Raw genomic sequence first — 25,109 nt, 5'->3', positions numbered from 1 at the left:
GAATGACTGCATTGTACGACACCTGAGCGTACTCTCCAACCGTTTCCTGCGAGTCGAGCGACTTTTGGCGGGACTTGGTCGTCTTCGTGCGCCCGCTCGCCTCGCTCAACTTGTGCCCTCGCACTGCTCGCTCTCGCTCGGCTGCCAGGATGGACAACCTGCCTGCGACCATCTCTGCGGCATGCTCGGTCGCCCTCGACGGCAACCCGGCCATCCCGCAGGAGCAGCGACACCAGGCGTACACCTTTCTCCAGCAGGTCAAGGATGCCGCGTCCGAGACCTGGCAGGCGTGCTGGAAGCTCTTTCTCGACGGGCGAAACGAAGGCAAGACTGGTGGGACGGGGCTCAGTCCAGAAGCGCGCATGTTTGCGGTCCAGGTCGTCGGAGAAGCGTGCGTCGACCTCATCCCTTCTGTCGGCACCGGGCGATGAAGCATGCCAACGGCCTGGAGAGTCTTAGTCACCGGGTCCAGGGTGATTTTGAGGTCTTCCAGAGGGGACCAGCACTCACGCAGGGCCTCCGACGGAGGATCATCCTGTTCTCTCCATTTCGAGGCGAAAGAGGAGGAGGAGGCAATGACCTTGTCCTGTGGGATCAAGAAGGGACGGCATACGCAGAGCTGGCTCAAAATCAGTTTCTGCGCTGCTGGATGACCTCGCCGTCCAGCGTGCACGACATTCAAGCCGGTCGCGTGAACGAGCGGGGCAGTCTCGCGAGTCTCGTTCACGGATCAAGCAGCAGATTCACTCCCCGAAAAGCGTACTGACAATCTCTGACGGCGGGCAGACTACCCTCGCTCACGCCTGAGGCGCTCGCCATGCTGCAGTCCAGCCTGTTTGACTACTTCTCGATCGAGTTCGTCAACGGACCTGCAGAAAACGGGGTTGTCTGTGAGTATCTGAGTTTTTGATGCTCGTCGCGGACATCGTGCTGACTCGCTTGACCCGCAGTCTTGAAGAACGCGATCGTCCATCTCGCCGCCGCCATTTTCGTCCACGCCTACCCCGCCGTCTCGCCCACCTTCTTCACCACTCTTCTCGCTTACACCCGCTCTTACCCTTCTTCCGTCCCCGTTCCGTCGACGTCGTCCGGTACTCCGCCTCTCAACCCTCAAACCGCCGACCTCTTCCTGCGCATCCTGCATGAAGTCTCGCTCGAGATCTCGGACGCCCACCTGCGACTCAACAAGACGTCTCAGCGGCTAAACAAGGACACGGAGCTCAGGGATGCGGTGCGAGAACGGGATGCGCCGGCAATCGCGGAAGCGATTTGGGCCATCATCAGCGAAGCGTTGGAAGGGATGGACCAGCCCGATCAGTCCGCATCCACTCCCAAAGTCGGGCTGAAAGGCAAGTCTGCGCGGGATGTTGCGGAGCTGGCGGTTCGTGCGGCAGGCGACTACGTCTCGTGGATCGACATCAACCTCATGGTCACGCCTACGACTATCGGCCTCCTCCTCCGCTGCGTCAACCTCCCTTCTCCTCTCGTCATCTCCGTCCGTTCCGCCACGACCGACGCGCTCATCGAGACCGTCTCGAAGGGCATGCCTGCCTCCGACAAGCTCAAGCTCTTCGAGGTGCTCGACCTCGGGACAGTCTTGTCTGCGCTGGTTGATGTCGGACGAGAAGGTGGCCGGAAAGAGGCGGAGACGGAGCAGATCGAGCTGTTCAGGGAGAAGCTGGCGAAGTTGCTGAACGGTGTCGGAACGGAGCTATGCAAGATCATCGACGACGTGCGGACGGTTTCGCCCTTTGCAAACGTCTCCAAGCTGATCTCTCGTCCCGTGCGCAGTCCTCCAGCACCGCCGACGCCAAGGTCACCGCTTCCAATATGGCGACTTCCCTCCTCCCCCTCCTTCTCCGCTTCCTCGTCGACCCTCGAGACGACACCTCGATCGCGGTCAACGCTTTCGCAACCGCCATCCTTTCCGTCTACAAGAAGGAGAAGAAGCGCGCCGGCGCCGGCGCAGGTCTCCCCGACCCGACCATGACCGACTCGAAACGCGCATTCTTGACCGAGCTATTGAAGGGCACGGTCGAGAAGATGTCGTACAAGGAGGACCATGACTGGGAGCTCCCGCTCGAAGGCGAGGAAGACGAGCAGGACTTGCTCTTCGCCGAGATGAGGAGGAACTTGCGGGTCATTGGCGATGCGATCGCCTGGATCGACCCGCAGCTTTACGCCGAGGGCGTTCGGAGTATCATCCTCGAGACGCTCGACTTGTTTGACGCAGGCGGAGCGAACGACGGCAGGCTTACTTGGCAACGGATCGAGCTGGCTCTCGCGATGCTTTACGGTTTCGGTACGTTGCTTTCTCGCTCGCCTAGACGTTGAGGGCTAACCTTGCCGTGCACAGGCCAAGCCATCTCCTCGACTGGCCCCGGCGCATTCGTCCAGGTCCCGCTCGCCGAGATCCAGCGCGCAAAACGCGAGGCCGACTACCGCATCGACTACACCCAGTTCCCCCTCTCTCAGCTTGGCGAGATGATGCTCCGCGCGTGCCGAAGCAAGGTTGTCAACTTCCCCCACGCGGCTGTCTCGCTTCAGTTCTTTGAGGTTGTCGTCCGGTACCACGACTTCTTCCGCCTCTGTCCCGAGTTCATCACCGAGATTCTCCCCAGCTTCCTCGACGAGCAGTGCGTCTTCGGCGACTCCCGATGCCAAGGCAGCGTGTGCTGACCCGCCTTTGTCGGTTGCAGCGGCCTGCACCAGTCAGAAGAAGCCGTCCAGGCACGCGTCTTCTACCTCTTCAGCCGCTTCATCTACCAGGCCAAGAGCATCGTGCAGTCACAGGTCTCGGGTGACCTCGTTCGCTCGATCCTAACCGGCATGCAGGACCTGCTCGTTGTCAACGCCGCCCTTCCCGACTCTGAGCCTCCTACCGAAGCCATTCTCACCAAAGCCGCCAGCACCTCCTCCTTCTTCGACTCGCAACTCTACCTCTTCGAGACTGTCGGCACCCTCATCTCCATCCTCAACCAGATCCCGGACCAACAGGTCGTCCTTCTCAAAGCGATCCTCGACCCGCTTCTCGCCGACCTTCAGGCCAACGTTCGCCCGTCAGCAACGAGTCCCGAAGATCTAAACGCCGTCTTCAAGGCGCATCACCTCATCATGGCTGCCGCTTCAGTCGCGAAGGGCTTCCCCGATCTTTCAGCCCGCGTGCCCGTCGCGCAGGGCGCTTGGGTCGACGCCTTCCGCTCGGCGACAGAAACCATTCTCGGCGCGGCGAAGGTCATGACGAGCTTCGGCGTCATACGCGACGCCGCCAGGTTCGCCTTCAACCGGATCGTCGCGACTACTGGCCAGGCCGTCCTTCCCCTCATCCCTACCTTCATCGACTGCCTTGTCGGCGAGATCACCTTCCCGGAGCTGGCAGAACTTCTCAGCTTCCTCGGCCTCCTCGTCGCCAAGTACAGGGTACGTTCTCGCTGCGGCTGGTCCACTCGCATCAAGCCTGACCGCCCTTCTCTTGCAGACCAACTTCCTCGACATGCTCGACACCCTCCTCCTCCCCGTCTTCAACCGCGTCTTCCACTTCCTCTCGCAGCCCATCTCGGGCACCGACGACATGATCCAGCACTCGGAGCTTCGTCGGGCCTACTTCAACTTCATCCTGTCGATCGTCAGCGTCAATCTGCAGGAGGTGTTCTACTCCGAGAGTGCGTCCCGCGCGATCACTTCTCCGCCTGAGCGCCACATACTGAAGCCTCATCTGTGGCAGAGAACAAGGCGCACCTCCAGTCGATCCTGCAGTCCATCACGCACTACATCGCGACCGACTCGCTCGCGCCCGATCAGCGCTACGGTTTCGGCGTGCTCAACAAGCTCCTCCAGATGTGGCTTGAGACGTACCGCCCACCGACCGCCCCGCCTGTTGCGAACGGCGCGCCGCCTTCGCCTGTCCCCGGCTTCGAGCAGTTCCTGTACGAGCGAGCAGTCCCGCTCTGCTTCCAGCTTCCGTTGAAACCGGAGTTCGACTACTCGGACGCCCAAAGCTTCCAGGTGCGTCGCTGCGTTCCTAACGAGCTTCGCCGGCCATTGCTGACGCCCGCGTCTCACAGGTTATCGGCGAGATCGCCAACCTGCTCAAGGGTCTGCTGCAGAAGCGCGGAAACGAGTTCGTCGAGTTCATGACGACTCAGTTCTTCCCGAGCATCTCGTGCCCGCCCGAAACCGCCGCGCAATTCATGACTGCCTTGCAAGAAGCTCCCGAGTACGTACCGTCACTACGCGTAAGGCGACTTACGCGGTCCTGACGCACGCTTCTTCTCACAGCGGCAAACAATTCAAGAAGTTCCTTGGCGAGTGGTTCCGCACAAGCCGTGGTCCCGCCCGATGATCGCGTTCGCCACGCCACGCCTTTTCCTTCGCTCCTTCGCATCTTACGCATCTTACACGACCTCCAATACTCTCACCCGCCGACACGCTCTTCCCCTCCCTTTCCCTCCACTGCACCACGCACACTCGCATCGCATCGTTCCTCCAGCCGACATCCCCTTCACTCATCTCTTGCGCAAAGCCACCTGCAGCTTAGCATGCACATCCAGCTCAGGCAGACTTCGAGGACGGATTGTCGGACTTTTACCCAAAATGCAACGAGACCGTTTCGTCTCGCTCGCTTTCGACTCGTTCGTCTATTGGAGAGTCCGATGAGCCTTTCTGCGCTGTTGCGCCAGCGTAGCTGCCTGGTTGAAGGCGTTGCCACCGCTGCCGACGACGAACCGCTCTCCTTCCTTCGACGCCTTACTCGCTCGCTCTCCCTCCGCTCCGGACTCGTCAGACTCGCTCAGAAGCCTTCTCGAGGGCCTCGTATGATGACCGCAACCCCCTCAGCCGCCGCGTTTACCTCCCACCTCATCTCCCGCCTCGAGTCGGATCTCGTCTTCCTCCACAGCCAGCAACTCCTGTCGGAAGCAGATCTCGGATTGATCAGGTCGAAGCTAGCAGATGCTCAGCGGCAGGCGGAGCTGCAGGCCGGAGTGGGAGGACTCGCTGTCAGCACACCCGCGCCGAGGACGGTTCCGCCTCCTCCTGCGCGCGCGGACGGCGGCAAGAAGCAGTGCAAGGCGTTGTGGGACTACTCGAAGAGTCAGGTGCGCTACAGGCTCGCTTTCCGGGCGTCTTGCGGCGATGACACGAGTTGCTGCGCTCCCTCCGGCAGCGGTGCTGACCCTTGATTCGCGCTTCTACAGCCCGACGACCTAGCTTTCAAGTCGGGAGACATCATTACGATTGAGGAGGAAGTGAACGCGGACTGGTGGAAGGGCTCTTTGAGTGAGTCATGTTCCGGACACTCCGTTCGACTACCCGCTCACCGCCAACTCTACGCTTGCAGACGGACAGACTGGCTTGTTCCCGGCGAATGTGCGTCTCAAATGCTCGTATGGTCTTCGACGAAGGCGGCGAGCTGAACCCACTTGCGTTGCCAGCACGTCGAGCGAATCAACTCTGCTCCTTCGCCCGCTCCGCCTCCTCCTCCTCCCGCCAACGGCAACGGCTACAACGTCCCGTACAGCCAACCTGTGCGTCAGCTCTTCTCGCACGCCAGATCGCAGATCGCACGCTTACTCGCGAACATCAAACACAGCAGACCTGGACACCACCTCCTCCTCCTTCTGCGGGCCCGACCTACGCCTACCAGCAACCACAGTACTACGGCTCGGAGAAGCCCTACAACGCTCCTCCACCGCCTCCGCAGCAAGTCGTTGTTACGCCGCAAGCCGCGCCTGGGCCTGTCGACCCGAAGAAGAACAAGCTGGGCAAGTTTGGTGGCCGGATGGGCACGGTGAGCTTGCGCTCGCTCAGCTATGATTCCACTCAGTACTGAGCCTGATTCTTTGCCCATCACAGGCGGTCGCTTCAGGTGCTGGATTCGGATTGGGCGCCGGCTTGATGGTGCGTCCGTTTCCTGCTCTTCCTCTCTCCTCACTCACCTTCGCTCGTCCATGCAGTCCGAGGCCGTGCATGGTATCTTCAACTAGACGCTCACGGGTGCTCGACGCACCGAGATGCCGCTGGAAGGGCAGGAGGGCTTCTTCACACCTATCACTCCTCCTTGTTCCACTACAATCTCCATTCATTTCGCTTGTTCCTCCCTGTATTGCATCTACTGTTGTCGCATCGATACTGTACCAGCTTGTCCCGTTCGCTGAGAGGAAGCCAGCTCCTCCTCCCGCACCACACGCTGCTCCCTTCTCCCGCTCACCGCTCGTCGCCATGCTGCTCCGGAATCTGCTTGGTGTGCTATGCAGTCTGTGCGAGCTGAAGAATCGCCCCGACTAACCTGCGCGCTTTCAACAGCTCCCCTCGCCCTCCTCGCGTCGACCGCTCTCGCCGCATCGTCCTCGCCCGACGTCGAGGCGACCGTCAAGTTCCCGGACGACAACCCTTTCGGGCGTGAGTTGGTCGCTCAGCTTCCTACTGGTCTCTTGCGCTGGGCGAGCTTGCTGCCCGGGAGGCGGATCGGGGAGTGAGGTGGATGCGGAGATGAGGCGGCTGTCGTGCACGAGCAGCTGGATGGGCGAGCCTGGTGGATGCGTGGAGTCTCGCGAGCGCTGTCCTGCGTCCAGCATGTCGGATGGCCGCGACTGCTCGTTCTCTCACTCCGACCTCATCCCCTGCTTCGCCTCGAGCGGGAGAATAGGGTTCGCTGACCGGCCTTCTCGTCTGCAGGCGTCAGCAACGGCCGGTCTGACAATCTCTTGCATGTCCGCGTCAACAACCACGCTTCTGAGCCGATCACCGTCACTAACGTCCGCGCCGAGTACCGCGAGGCGTCTGGCAAGGAGCGCAAGATCCGCGACGTGAGTCTCCGTTCTCTCGCAGACCTGGACGGGTACACGACGCTGACTAATCCTCGCAGACCACCAACCTCCGCCTCGGCCTCGCTGTCGGCCCGAACGGCAAGTCGCCCTTGATCCCGTACCGCTTCCACTCGGAGAACAAGATTGGCGATGTCGGCCTCCGCGTCTTTGTCGATTACACCGACGCGAAGCGCAAGGTTCACACCGTGACCGGTTACGACTCGACCGTGACCATCATCGAGCAGCCGGGATCGTGGTTCGACCCGGCTCTCCTCTTCGCCTTCCTCCTCTTGAGCGGTCTCCTCGGCGGCATCGGCTACCTCGTCTACACGTCGTACTTTGCTCCCCCGCCCAAGGCGAAGAAGGCCGTCGTTGCCAAGTCGAACAAGATTGTCGACGAGCAGACGGGCGAGAAGCAGACTGTCGACGAGTCCTGGGTCCCTGACCACCACCTCAGGGCGAGGAAGGGCAAGGGCGGCAATACGAGCGCGACGAGCGGCGACGAGAGCGAGGGAAGGAGCACGCCGCGCAGGAAGGGCGGCAGGAAGTGAGTGCGAGTGCAGCGAGGTTGGCGGAAACGGCAGAGAACGGAGCGCAGTACACGGGGAGAGGTATACTGGGGACGTATGGTCCTCGGAAAAGCAGTCAAGTTCTTGCAAAGAAGCATTCGTTCGCAGCGTCCTCGTTCGCTCGCTCGTTCAACACTGTTCTACTCGTGCGTGTGCTTCTCGCGAAGTTGTGTACTATGGTCCCGCGCTCGCTGACAGCACGTTCCGGCTCTTCGCGATGTCCAGGTCATCGCTTTGACCTTCGCGTCAACCGCTCATCTCGCTCTTCCTCCTTCACCTCACTCGCTTGCTCGCACTTGCCAGTACTCTGTCTCATACGACGCTGTGAACTTCTTTGACGCATGCAGTCTTATCAAGCGGCGCCGGCGCCGCCTGCGGGTCTTCCTCCTCCTCGAGCACCTCCTTCGACGGATCCGGCGCATCGCCAGCCCGCATAGCGTCCTGCAGCAGCTCGACCTCCTCTCATGCGCGGTGCGAGCTCCAGCAACGCCTCGTCAGACGAGCGGAGGCCTAGTCGCGCGGCCTGGACGTCCTAGGAGGACGAGTTTCTGCTGGAGCTGATCCGCCGAGATGGTAAGGGGTACTTGAGCAAGACGGCTGCGGAGGAGGCGCAGAAGCTGCTCCGGGACAGACTGAGCAGCGTGCGGCCTATCGAAGGAATCCTCACGCGCGGGCGCAAGCTGAAAAGGGGTACGTCTCGCTGATTCGCTTGCGCCGCTCGTGGCGGCACTGACAGCGACGGAACTCATAGCTCCACAAATAAGCATCCCCTCGACAGCTCCTCCGCCAGCGAAGCGAGCTCGACTTGCCAACCTCGTTCCTCCTCTCGAATCTCTTTCGCCAGCAACGAGCGCACCCAGGCAGATCCTCGACTTCTCTGCCCTTCCGCCCATTCCCTGGTCGGACCGAGATGACGAGGTCCTGCTCGCGCACTGGGAGGCAATTGTCGACGGCCGGATCAGCTGGATGGACGTCTGGGCTGTCTTCCCCTTGCAGACCCACGACGAACTCCTTCGGAGGATTCAGCAGCTCATTCAGAACTTTCCGAGTCCCGCTGCAGGACAGCTCCCGCCGTCGTTTGTCAAGCCAGACTCGTCGACTCGGCCCGACCTTCACAAACAGCCGCTTTCGCGACCATCAACGACTTCTCCGCCCTCCGACGCGAGCTTGCGCTCGTTTCACGGAGCGATAGCAGCTTTGCGTGGCGTTCCGATAAATCCTCGCAACGGTGCGCGCGACTGTGATCATCCTCAAGCCGGACGACCTTTGCAAGCGCCTCGCTCGCTGCTGCGATCCTCTCGTTCGCCCTCTCCTGCGTCTCCTGAGGTCAGTCACGTCCCTTCGTACAAGCTCGATGTCGCTCGAGCGCTCAGGCGCGCGTTTGGACAGCCTCGACCGCACAATCTCTTCGCTCAGCCCGTCCTTTCCGCGCCGTCACCCGCGATGTCGCCGGTCGTCAATCTTCGTCCGCAGCCTCTCTACGCTGTGCAGGCGCCAGCCCTCAGCCTACCTTCGTCGTTCTGCGACGCTCCTCGCAGCGAGACGGACGACCAGCGCATCCCGACCTCCGCCGACTTCCTGCCAGTCAAGCCCGCTTCAATCGCCTGCGAGCCAGCCTTGCAATAGACGCAGCGACGACGAGCTCGTAGAAGCGCACACGGAGACGACTACGGCAATATGAAATGTGGCACGCCATCGGTCAGATGGGCGGAGGCTCCCACGCTCCCGCAGCTCCGCGTACGAATTTGTCGTCCGCGCGCTTGCCGTTCGGCACTTGCTCCTCAGCTCGCCTCGTCCAGCTTGATGCTCGCGAGGGTTGCTCTGCGTGCAGTCTTCGCTTCTCGACCAGCACTCGCCGTCTCCGCCCGTCCGCGCCTTTCGCCTCTCCTTCGCACGCTCGGCATGACTGCTACGCTTTCGAACGGACACCCGCCGTCAACTCTCGCCTCTGTCGGCGAGAGTATCGCCCACATGCGCGAGGAAGAGGTCGATCGGCGATATAGGCCGTTCTTGGCGACGAAGAATGGAGAGGACGAGCCGGACTGGGTTGAGGCGCTCGAGCTGGATACGGCGCGGGAGATGCAGGCGAAGGAGAAGCGGGTCAAGGTGTTGGTGTTGTATGGCTCGCTGCGTCAACGGTGCGTGCGGAACGTCGTAGTGGAGCGAGCAGCAGATCGCTGACCTCCCTTCGTCGGTCGAAACCAGTTCCTTCTCCCGCCTGACAGCCTACGAAGCCGCCCGAGTCCTCGCTCGGTTAGGCGCCGACGTCCGAGTCTTCGACCCGACAGGCTTGCCCATCAAGGACGACGTCTCGGACAAGCACGAGAAGGTGGTCGAGCTGCGAGCGTTGTCTGACTGGAGCGACGCGCACTTCTGGTGTTCGCCTGAACAGCATGGGACTGTTACTGCTGTGTTCAAGAATCAGAGTGCGTGCCCTCGAGGCCATCCATTGGCAGAAAGCGCTCGAGCTGACGGTCTTCGATGCGCAGTCGACTGGATCCCGCTAAGCGTAGGCTCTGTCCGCCCAACGCAAGGCCGTACCGTGGCTGTCTGCCAAGTCAACGGCGGAAGCCAGTCGTTCAACGTTGTCAATCTGTTGCGAGTCCTCGGAAGATGGATGCGCATGTTTGCCGTTCGTCCCTTCCTCGATTCTCTCTCGCTTCTCTCGCTGACCTATCCGTCCTTGCAGATCCCGAACCAGTCGAGCATACCGATGGCATGGAAGCAGTACACCTCCTCCGACCGCCTCTTGCCCTCCTCAAATCGCGACCGACTAGTCGACATCTGCGAAGAGCTAATCAAAGTGACGCTTCTCCTCCGGCCACATTTCGATCTGCTGGGCGACCGGTACTCGGAGAGGGAGGAGAAGAGGGAGCATGGGAGGTTGAGGACTCAGGCGGAGGTTGAGGCGGCGAAGAACACGAAAGGAGCGCAGAAGGATGCGAAGTAGATTCCGGTCTTCTCGTGGTTGTATTCCTCCTCACGACGCATACTATACGGGTAGACTCTAGATGTGCATTGCGATACTGGGCTGTATAACTTGATCTATCTCGTCCCTGCTCTGGTGAGAAACGACCGTCTAGTACGTCCTGTTCCGCCCGTTTTGCAGGTCCGAACTAGTAGGTGCGTTGCCGCCCTCCTTGGCAACCTCCTTAACGGGAATGACCTTGGCGTCGTCGTCGTCGGCCGAGGCAAAGGTGTAGGCGCGGACCTCGGCGTTGGCCCAAGGCTGCGAGCGGTCCAAAGTCAGTCTTGAGTTCGCAAACCAGGAAGCGAGAGATAGTACGCACCGTCGCACTCCTGTACCCATCCGTGATGCACCGCAAAATATCCCCATGCGCAACAACCACAATCTTCTTCTCCTTCCTCTCCCTCAACCACCTCCTAACCCACCTCGCGCGCTCCTCGACGTTTTCGGGCGCGAAGAACCCTTGTTTGGAAGTCCAGCTTGCACCGCCGTGGTGGGAGGGAGAGTCGGAGAGAGGGGTGAAATCGAGGCCGGAGAATTCGGGGTCGGATTCGAGGAGGGAGCGGTCCTGCGCGGAATGATAGAAGGTCAGCGGCGACAGCATGACAGTGTTCAAGGTCTGAACGCACAGAGCCGGTGTCGCATGGAAGGTCGTTGACCTCTTGCAGCTCGGGAAGGAGGATCACGGGCTTTCCTTCCGCCTCGAGCCGCTTCCGCAATGGAGCGTATCTGCGGACCGACTCGTCAGTATCACCCTCGGTCCCTCGATGTCTCCTACTGAACCCACCCGACAATCATCGTCTGCATCGGCCGGCGCAACTATCAAAGAACGGGAAAGGTCAGCGAGTCTTCCTGGTGAGACGCCGAGCGAACGCTACTCACCGGCGACGACACCAATAATTCAGCGTCCTTCTGAAAGTGCTCTTCAGTGTCCTCCCGCAACTCGGCGGACTGTTGCCGCCCGAGCTTCGTCAAAGGAGCATCGCGGACTGGGAGAGAGGGTCAGCAGCGTTGCAACAGAGGTCGGCGACGGTCTGACGCACTGGTGTAGTCCTCTGCGACGTTGTGCTCTGCCTGGGCGTGGCGGGTAAAGTAGATAGTCTTGTCGGTCATGGTTGTGCGGCGAGAAGCGAGCGAAGAGAGGGCGGAGGAGACGAGGGCGTTTGTGCGGGTTCAGCGGCGGGTCAGAGTGAGGTCGTAGGGTCTGATAGTAGTCCACAGGCGAGTCTAGCGTATGTACAGCGAGAAGGCAGGAGTCAGAGAGGCGACAACGATGACGGAGCTATCGCTGAGAAGGCCGACGGCTGGCCACAACACCTCGGATGCTTCGCTGAGTAGCTAGGAAAATGTGATAGTGTGTAAGTGCACGAATGCACATTTTCCAGCCACACACGAGGTGAACTGAGCCAGCGAGTCGACGAGGACAACTTTGGCCTCACCATCGCTCTCGCCCACACTCGCTCAGCTGGGCTCGCTCGGTGCTGCTACGCGGGATACACTGTCCTACTAGACAGCCGGACCCGCCTGATCCCCTGCCGGTCGACGAGCAAGCGCGACTCCGCCTTCCCGAGCTGCGCACCTGGCTGCCGCATCTCGCACACCACACAGGCCTGCCGGGGCATCGAGGAGTTGGACGGACAGATTTGAAGGGCATTAGGGCTGACTGCACGACGCCGCCAACCTTGCCGGACCGCCCTTCGCTCACGATCAGTTGCGCCTCTGAGCCGGGTCGCATACAACTCGCTCGACGATGGCAGCCGGGGGAAAGGCCAGGACGCCGCAGCAGGAGGACACAAAGGGCGGACCGAAAAAGCGCGGGCGCAAGCAGGACGACTCGCTGCCTCCCTCAGTGAGCTCAGCCACTTTCGTCCCTTTCCTCCGCCATCCCCGGCTGACGCTCTCTACCTCTCCTTCTCGCGTGCGTGCAGCGCTCTCGCGATATCCAGCGCGCCTTTCGTGCTCGCCGTGCGGCCTTGCTCGCCAACCTCGAGGCACGGGTCGTCTTTCTCGAGGCGGAGAACAAGGAGTTGCGGAGGAGGCTTGGACTGCCAGCGGATGGGCCGCCCGTAGCTGGCGAGGAGCCAGAGCTGGTCGGCGTCGAGTCTCCGACGAGCGGGACGGTGTCGGTTCCAGGCGGGAAAGGCTGGACGCCGTCGGCGAATGGTGCGACGAAGGGCAACGCGCGCAAGCGCCGGGTGTCGGAGGCGATCACCGAGGACGACGGCGAGGACGATGTGGATCATACATCCCCGTCGACGTCGACTCGCGGCCTCGAGTGGGAAGCGGCCGCAGCTCTGGCGGATCCGCAAGTCGGAGCGGCTGCCGAGGTCCTCATGATGGGTCGTTCGGCGCCGTCGTCTGCCGCGCCTAGTCCGACAGAGGACCAGACGCAGGCCATCGCGCAGCAGCGGAACGGATATCCTCCGCCGAACGGCTACACGCCTCTCCCGCCTCCTCCTCCTTTCGCGAATGGTCACGCCTACCCAGCCGAGCCGCTCCCTCCGCCCGGCGTCTACTCCCCGGCATCGGGACAGCACCAGTATCATATGTCTCACTACCAGAACGGCTCGATGCCTCAGCAGTTCCAGCGCTACCCGCCTCAGCAGCCTCAGCAGCAGTGGCAGTACCCGCCAGGTGCTCAGCCGCTCCAGCAAGGGTTCCCGCAGTCGCCGTTTGGCTATCAGCAACTTCCGCATGCGCCGCAATCCCAGCCTCCTCTACCTTCGCCCTCTCACCCTCACCAATCGTTCCCTTCCCCTCAGTCTCAGCAGTTCCCTCACCCGGTCTTCCCACAACCTCATGCTTTCCCTCAGCCGCCTCCACAGCAGGCCGCTCCACCTTTCCCTCACTACTACCAGCAACAGCCTGGTCCGTTCTCTCCCGTCCCTCAGGACCGCCGCCCATCGACTTCGCAGTACCCCGTCGTCCTCCCCCCCGTCTCGTCCTTCGGCCAACCTCCCGCTCCGCTCGTCCCCTCCCCCTCCGAGCCACGCACATCCGTCCCGTCTTCCTCCGCCTCGTCGCTCGCCTTCGGTCACATCAAGCAAGAAGACGGCGCCGAGTCGGCCGACTCGCTCATCACAGACGAGCACGACACGATCGCGAAACAACGCGTCTTCCTTCTTCGATGCTGCAACCTGTCGCCCGAACCGTCGGCTGAGGAAGCGTCCAGCCCGCGCGAGGCGAAGTATCGCGCGTTCTGCGTGCGGCTGATCGAGGGCGTCATCGAGGCTGCGAGGAATGGACGGGTCGCCGGGCTGGGAGCGGGAAGCGCGGAAAAGGCCAAGGCGAGGGCGACCAAGTTGCCCTGTTGCGATGGGGTTATGAGCTGCCAGGCCGGCACGGAGGGATGTCATGCGGCGTCTGATGTGGACGCAGAGGGAAAGAAGGTTGGGGAGGAGGTGAAGGAGGCAGCGGAAGAGGCAGAGGAATGTTGCGGCGGGTTGATCGATTGCTCGGCCCCCTTCTTCGACGACACGCCTTCGTACCCGGACGAGACCGCGCCGAACGGAGCCAATCCCTCATCCTCTCCTAACACCGACTCGAAGGAGCTGCCCGCCTCTGCACCAGCACCCTTCCCCATCCTCCGCATCGCGACCTACCTTCCTGTCCGCGAAGCGTTCGACTCGCTCGAGCACTACATGACTTCCCCTCTCGCGCCTCCGTCAGACTCGCGCGGCCTCCAATCGCCCGGCGCACTCGCCTCGATGCTCTTCGACGGCTACCCTCCCTCTTCGTCCGACTTGACGCACGCCGAACCCGACCCTCCACACTTCGCCATCGGCGGTTCGGAGGAACTGCGCGTGTGGCAGACATGCGTCGAGCTCACGGCCAAGGGTGCAGAGCTCAAGCGCCTTGTCGAGACGGGCGAATGCAGCATGCAGGAGGCGATGAGGCGGACGGAGATGGCGGAGGCGGCGGGCGTGCAGAGCGTGACGATCGCGCCTATCAAGAGCGCGGCGGCCTCTCGATGCGCCGGGAGGAAAGGGTGTTGTTGAAGACGTTCCTCTCCTCGTCACGGATTCCCTTCCTTCGGTTGTTGTGTCTCTCTCTCCACAGACAGTTTGGCTCGGCTGTTGTACTCGCCTCTTTCCCTCGGTTTGCGTAGTTCCGCCTGCTCTCGTTCGCTGTCTCCTGTTCTCCGTTAGACCGTCGCACATGTCGTAACGCAAGAGCGTGTTGCCACAGCGCACTTCGTCCTTCCTTCACTCGGTTGCGCCCGCCCAGCTCCGCAGCGTGTCCTCGCTGGGCAGCAGCCACTCGACCTGCTTCCACATCTCGTCGTCCTCCGTCCGTGCCAGCAAGTCCTCCGCCACACCACCTCTGACTGCGCCTCTCGCGCCGCTCCGCACTTCATCAACAGTCGGAACAGGTGCGGTCGAAGGGCCGGCGAGGAACACGAGTGGCGGATTGTCGGTCTTCGAGAGCTCGGCGAGGAGAGAGGAGAGGGCGTCATCGGAGTCGGAGGGTGAGGCAGGGATTGTGCGAGCGAGGCGGGCGGCGCCTTCGGATTCGGACACGGCGAAGGGCATGAGGGAGAGGATGTACCGCATGAGGAGGCGGCCGAGGAGGGGTACGTCGCGTGTCAGGCCGGTGGTGGGGACGAAGCCTGTCCGTAAGAGCGTCAGTAGGCTTGCGAAAGGGGGCGACAAGGGGACGCACCAGGAGAGACAGTCACAACGTCGACTGGTCGGGCATCTGCTTTCGCCGCTGCGAAGTGACGCTGCCAGTAGCGTGCCGAGATGAGCTGTGCGACTTTCGACGCGGCATAGCGCGACTTTCCGCTCGAATGGTCGGTGGTGGAAGGCTTGAGGCGAGGCGCAAGTTCGTCTGCGTGTAGATTTCATGTCAGCTTGACCTCAACTGGCAATGCCCGTGTGGCGCACCGAGAGACTTGATCGAGGTGTGAAGCTGAGATGAGGTGAAGACGAGGCGAGAGCGAGGAAGTCCGTTTGCCGATGCGCGGGTGAGCAAGGGAGCGAGCATCTGGACGAGGTAATGCTGGGCTGCCGCCGTAACACGAAGTGTCAGGCTCTGTAGCGAATGAGCTTGACGGAGCAGGCAAGCGTACAAAGGTGGTTGACGAGAGCCTCCTGCGTCCAAGCCGCCCCGCCAAGGTCGACCGTCCGAGCGCCCATGTTGTACATGGCGGCGTTGATGAACAACACGTCGACACCTTCCTCCTCTTTCAGCGCCTCCTTGACCCGCCTGGCGAACGCTTCAACACTCGAGAGCTTGAGGAGGTCCAGGGTCATCCAATCCAGCGAAAGCTTGTCCGGGTGTTCTCGGCATCGCTTCGCCAGCTCTTCCTGCCCTGCTGTGAGGCTTGTCGACCTGTACGCTGCGAGGATGCGCCATTGCGCTGAAGGTGGGGAAGCGATGATGCGGGAGACAAAGGACGAGAGCGCGAGCAAGCCGAGCGAAGACGAGCAGCCCGTGCAGACGAGTGTAGGCATCGTTGTGAGTTGCTTGTGAGCAACTGGGCGAGCGGATCCCGAGGAGCGTGCGAGGTGGCGAAGTCGAAGACGATGAGCGAACAACGAACAACTCGCTTGCGTCGACCACCGCGCTGACATCGGCCGGACTGCTTGACGAGGCTCACGATGGCTCAGGACGCTTTGCAAGAACCCATCACGATGACCAGCCGCTTGCCCGGCGACGCCCACTCCTCCCCATCGCCTTCGCCCTCCCCTGAACCTGTCGCAGGCCCATCGACCGCCACGCACACCGTGCAGCCTGCTGCGGGTCCAGCCAGAACCGTCATTCTCACCTCTGTCTCGCCCGTCGACCCTTCGAAGCGACGAGACTTTGAGGCCCGCTTCTACCTCCCTTCCTCCTCGACCCATGCGACCGCGACGACCCGCTTCCTCGATCTCCCCGAGTCGTACTTCCAGCCGACGCAAGTCGAGTTGCAACAGGCGTTTGCCGGGCAGGTCAAGAAGCGGGAAGACATGACGGACAAGCCATTGATGACCAAGGCATTGCGCGAGAGGGAGGAAGCGGCAAAGAACAGAGCCAAGGCGGCGAGGTGGCCTCATGTGAGTGCAATTTTGACAGAGACGCGGAATGCGGTGCTGACGAAGAGCGCCCGGCCTGCAGACCCGCATTCGCATCCGTTTCCCCGACCGTTCGCAACTCGAAGGCGTCTTTCCCTCGACCGACAAGCTCGTCCACCTGTACGAGTTCGTCCGCCTTGCGCTGCGAGAAGATGTGCGGGACATTCAGTTCGTTCTCTGTAAGTCGGCAGCTCTTGCGAGCCAGGCAGACGAGTTGAGGATCCTGGTTCGGCTGTCTGGTCTCTAGGACGTACTCGATGAACAGGAGCTGACGCGATGCACCGTCTTGCAGATCAAACGCCCCCTCGAACCGAGTACCGGCGCGGCGACCCCGCCTACAAGGGCAAGAACCTGATGGACCTGCAGTTCACTCCCTCGACCGCTCTCTACATCAAGTTTGAAGCGCCTTCTCCCCCTTCCGCCACCTCCGCAATTCCTTCCGGCATCTCCATCGACGACCTCAACGCGACAACGTCACTTCCTCCGCCTCTCACGCCCGACCTCCTCGCCGCAGGAGGCGAACTCCCCCTCCCTCCGTCGTTCCTGCCCGGCGACGAGTCCCCTTCAGGAGCTCCATCAGGCGAGAGCGAGGAGGCACGGAAGAAGCGGGAGAAGGAGGAGAAGATGAAGCGCTTGCTCGGGAAAGGACTAGGGATGGGCGGGTCGAAAGGGTCGGTCAAGCCGTCGTGGCTCAAGATTGGCAAGGATGCTCGTGCGTGAAGCTTCTCGTATGTCGCCCCGCTCCCGCCCGCTGACCAGTCCGCCGACTCGCAGATAAGTAGTTCGTCGAGACGCTCTCGCTTTGCATTGTTGACGTTCGATATCCGCCTACTCTCGCGGGCTCGTCAGTCGCCAGTTCGATCTGGTTTGAGCACAGCACTGCGGCAATCGACGCCGGAAAGTCGAGGCGTCGAACTTCCTGCAGCGCTGCGCCTGGATCCCGCTTCTCCGCTATCCGCTTCCGCCGTTTCTCTCCTTTGGCACTCTCCTTGCTTCTGAGATCCAACTAAGCGTCTACAGGTTCCGTCCGACGTATCAAGCGCAACAACAAGCGGAGCTAAGCCAAGCACCTACTCCTCACCTTCCCTCTCACTCCCTCAAACGCCTCTCGATACCCCGCAGCTTCGCCTCCAGCTTCATACCCGCCTTCGACTTCGGCACCCACGACGTGTCCTCCTCGTCGCCCAAGTCCGTCCTCCACCTCGGCTCCTCTCGCTTCTCCTCCGCAGGCTCGTGCGCCGGCGCCGCATGGCGCTGACTCGCCGTCTGACCGGTCACGTCGACGATGAGTTTGGCGATTTCGGCAGCGACGACCGGCTGCTTCGCTGGCAAAGCGGGCGAGACGTTCGCGGCGGCGGAGATGGGCTGGTGCTGCTGCTCGCGCGGCACGAAGGCGGACTGCGGAAGTCGCTGCGCCGAGTTCGACTGGCCGATCATCGTGTGATTGGGCGGATGGTGTGGACGGGTGTTCTGCGGCGGCGGGACTGGCGAAGTAGTGGACAGGGCGGCGTCAATTGCGAAATCGAGGTATGCGTCGAGTTGCGACGACATCGTCGACGTTGAGGGGTGGTGCGGAATCGGACGAGGCGACGCGGTCGTCCGTTGATGCGTGCGGAAGGAGTCGAGCTGGCCGAAGGAGGCTTCGTGGAAGGGCGGCTGCGCGCAAAGGGTCTGACTGAAGCTGTGCATGGCGCATGAGCCCGACGGCATCTGGACATCTTCGACAGTCAACGGCGCGAAGGTCGCAGCAGGTCCTGTGGCGGAGCAGGCGGCGATGATCTCGTCCAACGTTTGGGGAGTGTCGTCGGCGGCGCTCGTCGTTGTTGATGGTCCCGCTCCAGCGTCCGCCTGTCCACCGCCACCCTTCTCCGCCTGCAGCGAACGCCATTTCGCTTCGATGGCCGCTTCACGCGCCGCCTTGTCCGCCTGATGTCGTTGGTCCTTCAACTTCGCATTCTCCTCCACTTTGCGCAAGTCGGCGACCTTGTGTTTCAGCTGGTACTTGGTCTTGCCAGGAAATTCGGACTGCCAGGAGGACCAGTCGATCGGGTTCTTGCGAAATCCAGGGACGGAGTCTTGGTGAGTGACGATGGCGGTGAGCGCGAGAAGCTGGTCATTCGTCCAACTCTTGTCCTGCTCGGTAGCTGGTCGAGGACCTGATCAAGGTGGTGGATAAGTCAAGTCAAGCGAGACGAGTCGGATGCGAACGCACTTCCGCTCGCCCCGTCCATCGCCTGCCACCGCTGCTTCAACGCTGTGACCGATCGTTTCGCAAATCCCTTTGCGACCAGCTTCTCCGGTGTGCCCTCCCAGGTCGCTCCTCCCTGCCCCTTGCGAATCTCGAGCAAAGCGAGCTCTTCTTCCCTTGTCCACTTCTCGCCGCCAAACTCCTTCTTGATGCGCTTTGGGGCCGGTCCCTCTTGCTGCTGCGACGCGTCGTGACCGCTCGCATCTTTCTGAGTAGTTTCTGCAGGGAGGAGCGCTCGTTGTGAGCCCATTGTCAACATCCGCTCGTCTTGCGAAGTGGAAAGGCGGAACGTACGAGGGTCGCCTTCGTGCGTCTCGGGAGCGCGGTCTCCCGCCCCTTGAACCTCGTTCGCAATCCCTGCCAAGTCCACCGAGTCGCCCGAGACGCTGCCCGGGTGCGCTTGCGCCTGTAGTTCGGACTCGTCCAGGAGCGGCGTGGCGGGAGTCGACGAGGGCGCGCGCGAGCCAGCAGGAGAAACCGGGGGGCTATCCATGCTGTCTGTGCGCGCGCAAGGCGAGCCAACGTGAGGGCGAGGTCGGAAGAGGCGAAGCGTCGACAGGAGGTCGAGTTGCGAAGGTCCGACCGCAAGACGGGCAAACACACCCTTTGCAAGCGTCTGACAGCCGGTAGGTACCCGCAGCAGAGCAACGGCGGATAAAGGAAGACCGGTAGCGACTTGCGCGAAGCCTTCGAGGTCCCGCTCGCTATTAGTCGCAGTCCGTCTCTCGCTCGCTCTCGGAAGCCGGACGCGCTCGAGATAATGTACCGTGCGTACCGTCAATCCGAACTGCAGTGTACAGGTCCACACTTTGGGGTTCGCGCGTCGGTCTTCTCGCGAACTCCCTCCTCACGCCGCTAACCGTGCCGCTATTCCGCGTAGCCGCTTCACCAGCGCGACGCCTCTCTCCGTCCGCGGAAGCCACGACAGGTCCTCCTCGTCGCCCCAGCCCGCCGCAGCCTGCCCGCGCGCTCCGTCGCTCGTCCTCCTCGTTCCCGTCCCTGAACCTCCCGCTTCTCCTGCTGCCAGTATCGCCGATGCGCCTATCGAAGCGTCCCCAGCGTTGACAGCTTGTACAGAGTCGAGCTTCTTGGCGAGGTGTGTGCATAAGCCAGAGACGAGCTTGTCGAAAAGTGGCTGCATGTCGCCGGACGTCAAGGTGGCGAGGGGACCGATGTCGGGATGTTTGGTGTCGAGGACGTCGACAGGTTGAGTGGAGAGAGATGACAAGGACGAGGAAGATGCGGGAAAGACTGGCGAGATGAAACGGGATGATACGGAGTCGCTCGGAGGCGTAGCCGGGTTTGCCCTCTCGAGAGGTTTGGCGTCAAGAGGAGAGGGCTGAGGCATCGCCGTGTACGTTGTGAAAGAGCTAGAGGTGAGAGCGGCAGCCGTGGTGTCCTGGGCGACTGTCTGAGAGGTCGCGCTGGTGGAGGCGGCGATAGGTGTAGGCTGTGACGGACCCGGTGTTGGTGCTGGAGGGGGAATGGCATACGCAGGGACTGGCGTGGACGGCGTCCAATGACGAAAAGATATCGCGGCCGCAGCCTTCAGTTGCTGCCATCTTAGCTGCACCTCCTGGCTTGCGGTCGGCTTCAGGCCAATCCTCGCCAACTTCTTCTCCTCCGTCTGGCGCAAGTCGTGCGCCTTCCAGCTCACTTCCGTCTTTGTTCTTCCGGGGAAGAAGGGCGTCCAAGTATCCCACTTGATGGACGACTTGCGGAAGTCGGGCATCCAGCATGCGCCCCCGCGCGTCGCAATGGCAAGGAGATCGACTTTCTCCTGCGCCGACCAAGTGGGCCTAACCCGTTCCGAACCAAGACCAGGACCTGCAATCGGCGAATGTTAGTGAGCGCATAGCGGTACCAAGGCAGACTGAAAGACTCACTATCGTTGGACCCATCCTTGGCCACCCAGCGAGCCTTGAGGGCAGCACCGCTACGCTTTGGAAATCCCCTCGCCGCCAGCTTTTCGGCCAGGGGATCCCAGTCCAGATCGACGTCGCTCTTCCGGACCTCGAGGAAAGCGAGTTCTTCCTCTCGCGTCCACTTCGCCATCTTGGCCCTCTTGCGAAGAGGTCCGCCGTCGGCTTGGGGAGTGGCTCGAGTCGAAGACGTTGAAGCTGCAGCCAAGAACAGTTTCGAAGGTCGTCAGCCGGATTGACCTCTTGAAGCGGAGGATACCAGGCGAGAGAGCGTACGAGAGCGCTCGCGCTTCGGCGTGAGCCACGGCTCGGACCCTTCTAGTCCTCCCTGCGAGCTGTCTGCCCGCTCGTTCGTCTGCGTCGCGGTGCTGTCGTCGGGTTGAAGCACAGACGCTTGGTGGGGTGCGGGCGACGGGGAGGGTTGTGGTAGGGCCGGCGAAGTGGTGCCGTCCATGTCCAGTGATGCACGAGGTAGCAGAGCAGCAGGAAAGAGTCAGATGGACGAGCTGGGTGGAGCGGAAGACGACAAGTTGCGAAGTTGGGAGACGCGTCGACAACGCGAGCGATGAAGCCTGGGAGCAAGCGAAAGCTACTGGGTGGCTCTTTTCGACGAGGAAGAACGAGATGTGCGACCCAGAAGACGAAACCGATGGAGGGAACGTCGAGAAGCGAGGAAAGCAGCGAGTTTCTGGACATTCGCACGACGAGGGGAGCATTCGCTGGATCTCCTACGACCGCAACGATCACGCAATGTCCAACAGCCTCTTCCGCAGGCGATCCGCCCCCTCGAGAGCCGCCTGCTCCCCAAAATCCTCCTCGCCCTCCGCCTTCTTCGCCTGCTCGTTTCGCCTCTGGTCGCCTACGTCGCACTTCGACGTCTTCTCCGTTTCGTCGACTCCCTTATCGACGTCCCAAGCTTGCGCAGACGTCAAAGCTGCGGTAGAGACGGGGGTGTGGAGGAAAGGCGAAGGTCGACGAGCGAGTTCCGCCAGGCCTATCAACGCTCTGGCGCCGTCGTCAGTCGCGCTCGACTCGTTAGACGAAGCACGTGGGTCGTAAGAGGAGCGCCGTGACGATGGAGAGTCGGTGATGCTCGTGTCGTGAAAGTCCGCAGGCGAAGACGCTGTCGATTGAAGGCAGAAGCTAGACCTCGAGGTGCCGCTGCCGCGCGGCATGGACGAAAGCGTTGACGCTGCTGCTGCTGTGTCGCCAGGAGGGGAAAGAGAAGGCAAAGTCAAGGCGAGAATGGAAGAAGTTGGCTGCTGGGCAGTCGAAGCTGGCGGCGAAACTGGACGCTCGGAGAGGAGTTGTTCGTCGTCTGAAGCCTTGCTCCTCCACTCAGCTGCTGTGGCTGTCGGGCAAGAAGGGTGCCAGCCAGTATGCGAGGGCGGGACTGCAGAACTCGTTGTGAAAGTCGACGCAGAGATCGGAGGCGGCGAGTTGCCTGACCACGCGCCGTGCGGCGCAGTCTCGCGAGAGAAGGAAGATGCGCCTTGAGCCGGCCGCGGGGGTAACATTGCGCCGGGAGGAATTGGGACGGATTGACCGCTCGCCTTCAAGCGGGCGCGCTTTGCGGGGCGGCCTCTTCCGGCAAAGGGCGTCGTTCTGGGCGTTGCGAAGAAGTCAGATAACCTTGGAGAGGCAGCAGCCGTTGAAGCCGGGTAAAGAGGCGGGATCGTGTTGTGAGGTCTGTCGAAGCTGAGGTCGATGGCAGGAGAAGAACGGTCGTCGAGGCGGCCGCTCGCGCCGGCGCTTCGCGCATCGTACGACTGTCCTCCACTGTCGCCCGCCGAGCTAATGCGGCCGTGCAAAGCTGCAGGAGCAGGTCAACGTCAGCTCGTCCTGGTGCAAGCCCGTCAGAACAGCGAAAAGCGAGTGCGCGCACCTGTTCCCCCGTTCGCCGTGCCAGTACCCGCTCTACTCTCCGTTGTAGCGTCGCGCTGCCGCCCTGCACGCCATCGCTGGGCTGGAACGAAGCGATCTGACCCTCTCCCCTCGCTCGAAGAACCGCAACCCGCGCTCATGCCTTGTAGCCGTGGGCGAGCAGTCGAGCAGCGTGGTCAGGAAGTTAGCGCTGCGCTTATGCTCTGAACGGAGCTGGAGAGCGCGATGAGGCGGGGAAGGGGAGCGAGCAGAGGTGGGCTTGCGAAGGTCAGTGCGTCGATGCGTACACGTCTTTGACGAAGCAGGAAGCAGCAAAGCTTTCGAGCGTGTGACAGCTCGTTCTACGACTGCATTGTGGGAAGCGCGGGAGGTTGGAGAGGGAGAACTTGCGCCGCGACTTACGGACCAAGCAAACGAACCTCGTTCAAGATCTTGTACAGTCAAGCGCCTCCCTTAAACCCTCAGTGACGCTGCAATCTCAAGTAATCTCCTCCTCAGGCGATCCGCCCCATCGAGGATAGCCTGCCAATCTTCTGCGGCCTCAGCCGTCTCCTTCTCACGGCCAACATCTCCACTCCCTCCGCCTGCGCTGTTCTGCCCTGCAAGATTGATCGCAGAGTCGCTCATTGTGGTGTCGGGGAGCGAAGGTGGCGGGGAAGGCTGCTGCTGGATAGACGTCGAGGAGGGTCGAGCAATTTCATGAGGATTCGGCGCGTACTTCGCAAGCGTCGTTGGCGAATCGGCGATGGCAGACAACTGACGCTGCTGCGGCGATCCACCCTTTGAAGGTGAGGGCTCAGCGGCTTCGACAGGTTCGGAGGTGACCTGCCGTGACGGAAAGCTTGGACGTTGCGCTGTCGACTGTTGACGCCGCGCCGCCTTGGCGATGCCCTTGATGAGCAGACGAGGCTTGAAGGGCGGAGGAGGGTTATCGTCGTCTCGAGCATCCGTCGTCTCGATTCGCAAGGTCGACGAGCGATTGGGAGAGGGGCGGTAGACGGATGGGAAGCGGCGCGATGTGCTAGGACGAGGTGGAATGCTGGCTGGATCGGGTATTCCCGCAAGCTTGAGAGGCTCGAGAGGTACGCTGGTCGAGAAAGAAGAGGCGGCAGGCGCAGGTCGAGGAGGCGAGGTCTGGGTTGGCAAGGCGCAACCCTGTACGACCAGCTCAATCGGGTCTGTGGTCGCAGGAGCGTTCGAAGGTTGGCGTCGTAGGGGGAGCGCGTAAGGTGTGGGCGCGGACGTTTGCTGGGGCGGATCTGGGTCGGTCGAAAAGACCGAGAGTACATCCTGCTCGTCTCGTTCGCCGAGATCGTCGGCGACAAAGGCGAAGTCGGCTTCTCGGAGCGGATCGCAAGATGGCTTCGACGGGTCGCGTACCGGGTCAAGCCCGGCTGAAAGCGAAGTATAAGAGGCGGCGTCGGATGAGGGAATGGCACGGATGGCATCGGACCGACTGGCGTTCATCATCGGCTCGTCGTATAGCGGATTTAGCGAAGAAGGTATCGCCGCGTCAGCCGCAGGCGCGTCCTGCCTAGGAGTAGGCGTTGCGACGCCGCGGTTGCCGACCGTTTCCTCCAGTCCCGCATTGCGCAGCCTCTTCGCGCAATTCTGAACTTGCGAGTCTTCGCGTAGCGCCAAAAAGCCGTTCGAAGAGGGCGAGCTGTGCTGATCTGGCGGAGTTGCCGAATGGTGCACGCGCAACCAGCGAAGGGTCGTCTCCTCGCGCGAGAAGTCGAGAGGATCAGGCGAGCTGCGATTGAAGGTGTCTTACGAGCATGGCGGAGCAGGCGACCTTGGGCGTGGCTTGCGCAAGACTGTCGAGAAGAGGATCAGGATTCGGCCGAAGGAGAGAAAGCTAGTACGCACACTTCCTCGAAGTCAACTGCCCGAGCCGCAGGACTTCCCAACGCTCCGACAGGGCGGAAGCACTCTTCGGCGAGCCAGTTACATTGAAGAAGGTTTGTCGAACGCCCTCCCAGTCGCCGACTGCTGACCGCCCGACTGCAACGCTCAAAGCCGAGTCCTCCTCGCGCGTCCACGCCGCCGGCTCGAGAGCTTCGTCGTATCCTGAGCCTGCATTCGGGCACATTGGGGATGGCCTGGCGGTGGCGACTTCTGCGTTACGGCGACCAGGTCAGCTTGTGCTCGCCTAGCAAAAGGAACGAAAGGCGCACCTTCTCCCGCGTCCGCGATAGCAGCAGCTACGCCTGCGCCAGTACTGTGACTGCCTTCTCCTTCGTGTCCCGTCGTCCATCGCTGCGAAGAGAGCAAGCCAGTGACCGCGGCTGGTCCGGTCGAAGCTGTCGGCGATGTCGAGCGCGGGAGCATCGCAAGAGCCGCGAGCTGGCAAGACGAGCAGGAGCCGACAGTGTACAGCGTTCGAGCGTGTCTTTGACAGTCACAGTGACGGTTGGACGAGGACGAAGTGGGGAGAGGAGCGTGCGAGTCGAGGTCAGCGCGCGCTGACTGGGTGCAGCAGCGAGCAGTCGTCGATGTCGAGTCCCGTCCAAAGGGAAGTCGCGAGCAAAAGAAGTAGCTTGAAGGTGATCCTGCGAGACGTCCTGGCGAACTTGGGCGATCCGACTTCGACCAGCTCGACGAGTGGCATCCGTCCGGTCAGTTTGACACACAGTCGATACATGCAGAAATAAGG

The 25,109-nt window shown here is 61.9% G+C and overlaps 12 protein-coding genes across 12 annotated transcripts; 7 read left to right on the top strand and 5 right to left on the bottom strand.

Annotated features, from left to right (window-relative positions):
- Positions 1-149: 149 nt before the first annotated feature.
- Positions 150-4,342, top strand: RHTO_05498 (Exportin-T; the record flags this gene model as incomplete). Its single annotated transcript, XM_016419159.1, has 10 exons — positions 150-391; positions 787-890; positions 951-1,732; positions 1,792-2,302; positions 2,357-2,636; positions 2,700-3,420; positions 3,479-3,662; positions 3,725-4,005; positions 4,065-4,216; positions 4,279-4,342. 10 exons carry the CDS (start codon positions 150-152, stop codon positions 4,340-4,342), a joined length of 3,321 nt encoding a protein of 1,106 aa, XP_016270049.1.
- A 475-nt stretch (positions 4,343-4,817) lies between these two features.
- On the top strand, positions 4,818-5,984 carry RHTO_05497 (Class E vacuolar protein-sorting machinery protein hse2; the record flags this gene model as incomplete). Its single annotated transcript, XM_016419158.1, has 7 exons — positions 4,818-5,096; positions 5,196-5,277; positions 5,339-5,367; positions 5,433-5,525; positions 5,594-5,788; positions 5,854-5,898; positions 5,955-5,984. The coding sequence occupies 7 exons, from the start codon at positions 4,818-4,820 to the stop codon at positions 5,982-5,984; spliced, it is 753 nt and encodes a 250-aa protein (XP_016270048.1).
- Positions 5,985-6,219: 235 nt separating this feature from the next.
- Positions 6,220-7,357, top strand: RHTO_05496 (signal sequence receptor alpha chain; the record flags this gene model as incomplete). Its single annotated transcript, XM_016419157.1, has 4 exons — positions 6,220-6,241; positions 6,304-6,399; positions 6,676-6,806; positions 6,866-7,357. 4 exons carry the CDS (start codon positions 6,220-6,222, stop codon positions 7,355-7,357), a joined length of 741 nt encoding a protein of 246 aa, XP_016270047.1.
- Positions 7,358-7,839: 482 nt separating this feature from the next.
- On the top strand, positions 7,840-9,001 carry RHTO_05495 (uncharacterized protein; the record flags this gene model as incomplete). Its single annotated transcript, XM_016419156.1, has 3 exons — positions 7,840-7,846; positions 7,954-8,065; positions 8,140-9,001. The coding sequence occupies 3 exons, from the start codon at positions 7,840-7,842 to the stop codon at positions 8,999-9,001; spliced, it is 981 nt and encodes a 326-aa protein (XP_016270046.1).
- Positions 9,002-9,178: 177 nt separating this feature from the next.
- RHTO_05494 (arsenical resistance protein ArsH) lies at positions 9,179-10,325 on the top strand (the record flags this gene model as incomplete). Its single annotated transcript, XM_016419155.1, has 4 exons — positions 9,179-9,513; positions 9,581-9,801; positions 9,865-10,007; positions 10,065-10,325. 4 exons carry the CDS (start codon positions 9,179-9,181, stop codon positions 10,323-10,325), a joined length of 960 nt encoding a protein of 319 aa, XP_016270045.1.
- A 129-nt stretch (positions 10,326-10,454) lies between these two features.
- RHTO_05493 (phosphoglycerate mutase family protein) lies at positions 10,455-11,456 on the bottom strand (the record flags this gene model as incomplete). Its single annotated transcript, XM_016419154.1, has 6 exons — positions 10,455-10,604; positions 10,666-10,911; positions 10,973-11,072; positions 11,131-11,162; positions 11,226-11,332; positions 11,387-11,456. 6 exons carry the CDS (start codon positions 11,454-11,456, stop codon positions 10,455-10,457), a joined length of 705 nt encoding a protein of 234 aa, XP_016270044.1.
- A 637-nt stretch (positions 11,457-12,093) lies between these two features.
- RHTO_05492 (uncharacterized protein) lies at positions 12,094-14,341 on the top strand (the record flags this gene model as incomplete). The annotated part of the gene is made up of 2 exons (XM_016419153.1): positions 12,094-12,192; positions 12,272-14,341. The coding sequence occupies 2 exons, from the start codon at positions 12,094-12,096 to the stop codon at positions 14,339-14,341; spliced, it is 2,169 nt and encodes a 722-aa protein (XP_016270043.1).
- A 207-nt stretch (positions 14,342-14,548) lies between these two features.
- Positions 14,549-15,799, bottom strand: RHTO_05491 (short-chain dehydrogenase/reductase SDR family protein; the record flags this gene model as incomplete). The annotated part of the gene is made up of 4 exons (XM_016419152.1): positions 14,549-14,952; positions 15,006-15,173; positions 15,230-15,349; positions 15,415-15,799. 4 exons carry the CDS (start codon positions 15,797-15,799, stop codon positions 14,549-14,551), a joined length of 1,077 nt encoding a protein of 358 aa, XP_016270042.1.
- A 147-nt stretch (positions 15,800-15,946) lies between these two features.
- On the top strand, positions 15,947-17,181 carry RHTO_05490 (tether containing UBX domain for GLUT4; the record flags this gene model as incomplete). The annotated part of the gene is made up of 4 exons (XM_016419151.1): positions 15,947-16,381; positions 16,443-16,578; positions 16,692-17,111; positions 17,174-17,181. 4 exons carry the CDS (start codon positions 15,947-15,949, stop codon positions 17,179-17,181), a joined length of 999 nt encoding a protein of 332 aa, XP_016270041.1.
- Positions 17,182-17,488: 307 nt separating this feature from the next.
- On the bottom strand, positions 17,489-19,140 carry RHTO_05489 (MYB-like domain containing protein; the record flags this gene model as incomplete). Its single annotated transcript, XM_016419150.1, has 3 exons — positions 17,489-18,555; positions 18,612-18,866; positions 18,942-19,140. The coding sequence occupies 3 exons, from the start codon at positions 19,138-19,140 to the stop codon at positions 17,489-17,491; spliced, it is 1,521 nt and encodes a 506-aa protein (XP_016270040.1).
- A 354-nt stretch (positions 19,141-19,494) lies between these two features.
- Positions 19,495-21,023, bottom strand: RHTO_05488 (MYB-like domain containing protein; the record flags this gene model as incomplete). Its single annotated transcript, XM_016419149.1, has 3 exons — positions 19,495-20,474; positions 20,534-20,767; positions 20,846-21,023. 3 exons carry the CDS (start codon positions 21,021-21,023, stop codon positions 19,495-19,497), a joined length of 1,392 nt encoding a protein of 463 aa, XP_016270039.1.
- A 1,883-nt stretch (positions 21,024-22,906) lies between these two features.
- Positions 22,907-24,784, bottom strand: RHTO_05487 (MYB-like domain containing protein; the record flags this gene model as incomplete). Its single annotated transcript, XM_016419148.1, has 3 exons — positions 22,907-24,222; positions 24,323-24,571; positions 24,631-24,784. The coding sequence occupies 3 exons, from the start codon at positions 24,782-24,784 to the stop codon at positions 22,907-22,909; spliced, it is 1,719 nt and encodes a 572-aa protein (XP_016270038.1).
- Between the last annotated feature and the right edge of the window lie 325 nt (positions 24,785-25,109).

The sequence above is a fragment of the Rhodotorula toruloides genome, assembly GCF_000320785.1.
Source record: "Rhodotorula toruloides NP11 unplaced genomic scaffold Scaffold33, whole genome shotgun sequence".
In the NCBI taxonomy this organism is placed as follows: domain Eukaryota; kingdom Fungi; phylum Basidiomycota; class Microbotryomycetes; order Sporidiobolales; family Sporidiobolaceae; genus Rhodotorula; species Rhodotorula toruloides.
Note: the sequence above shows the minus strand (reverse complement) of the source record. Positions and strands in the feature narration are given on the sequence as shown.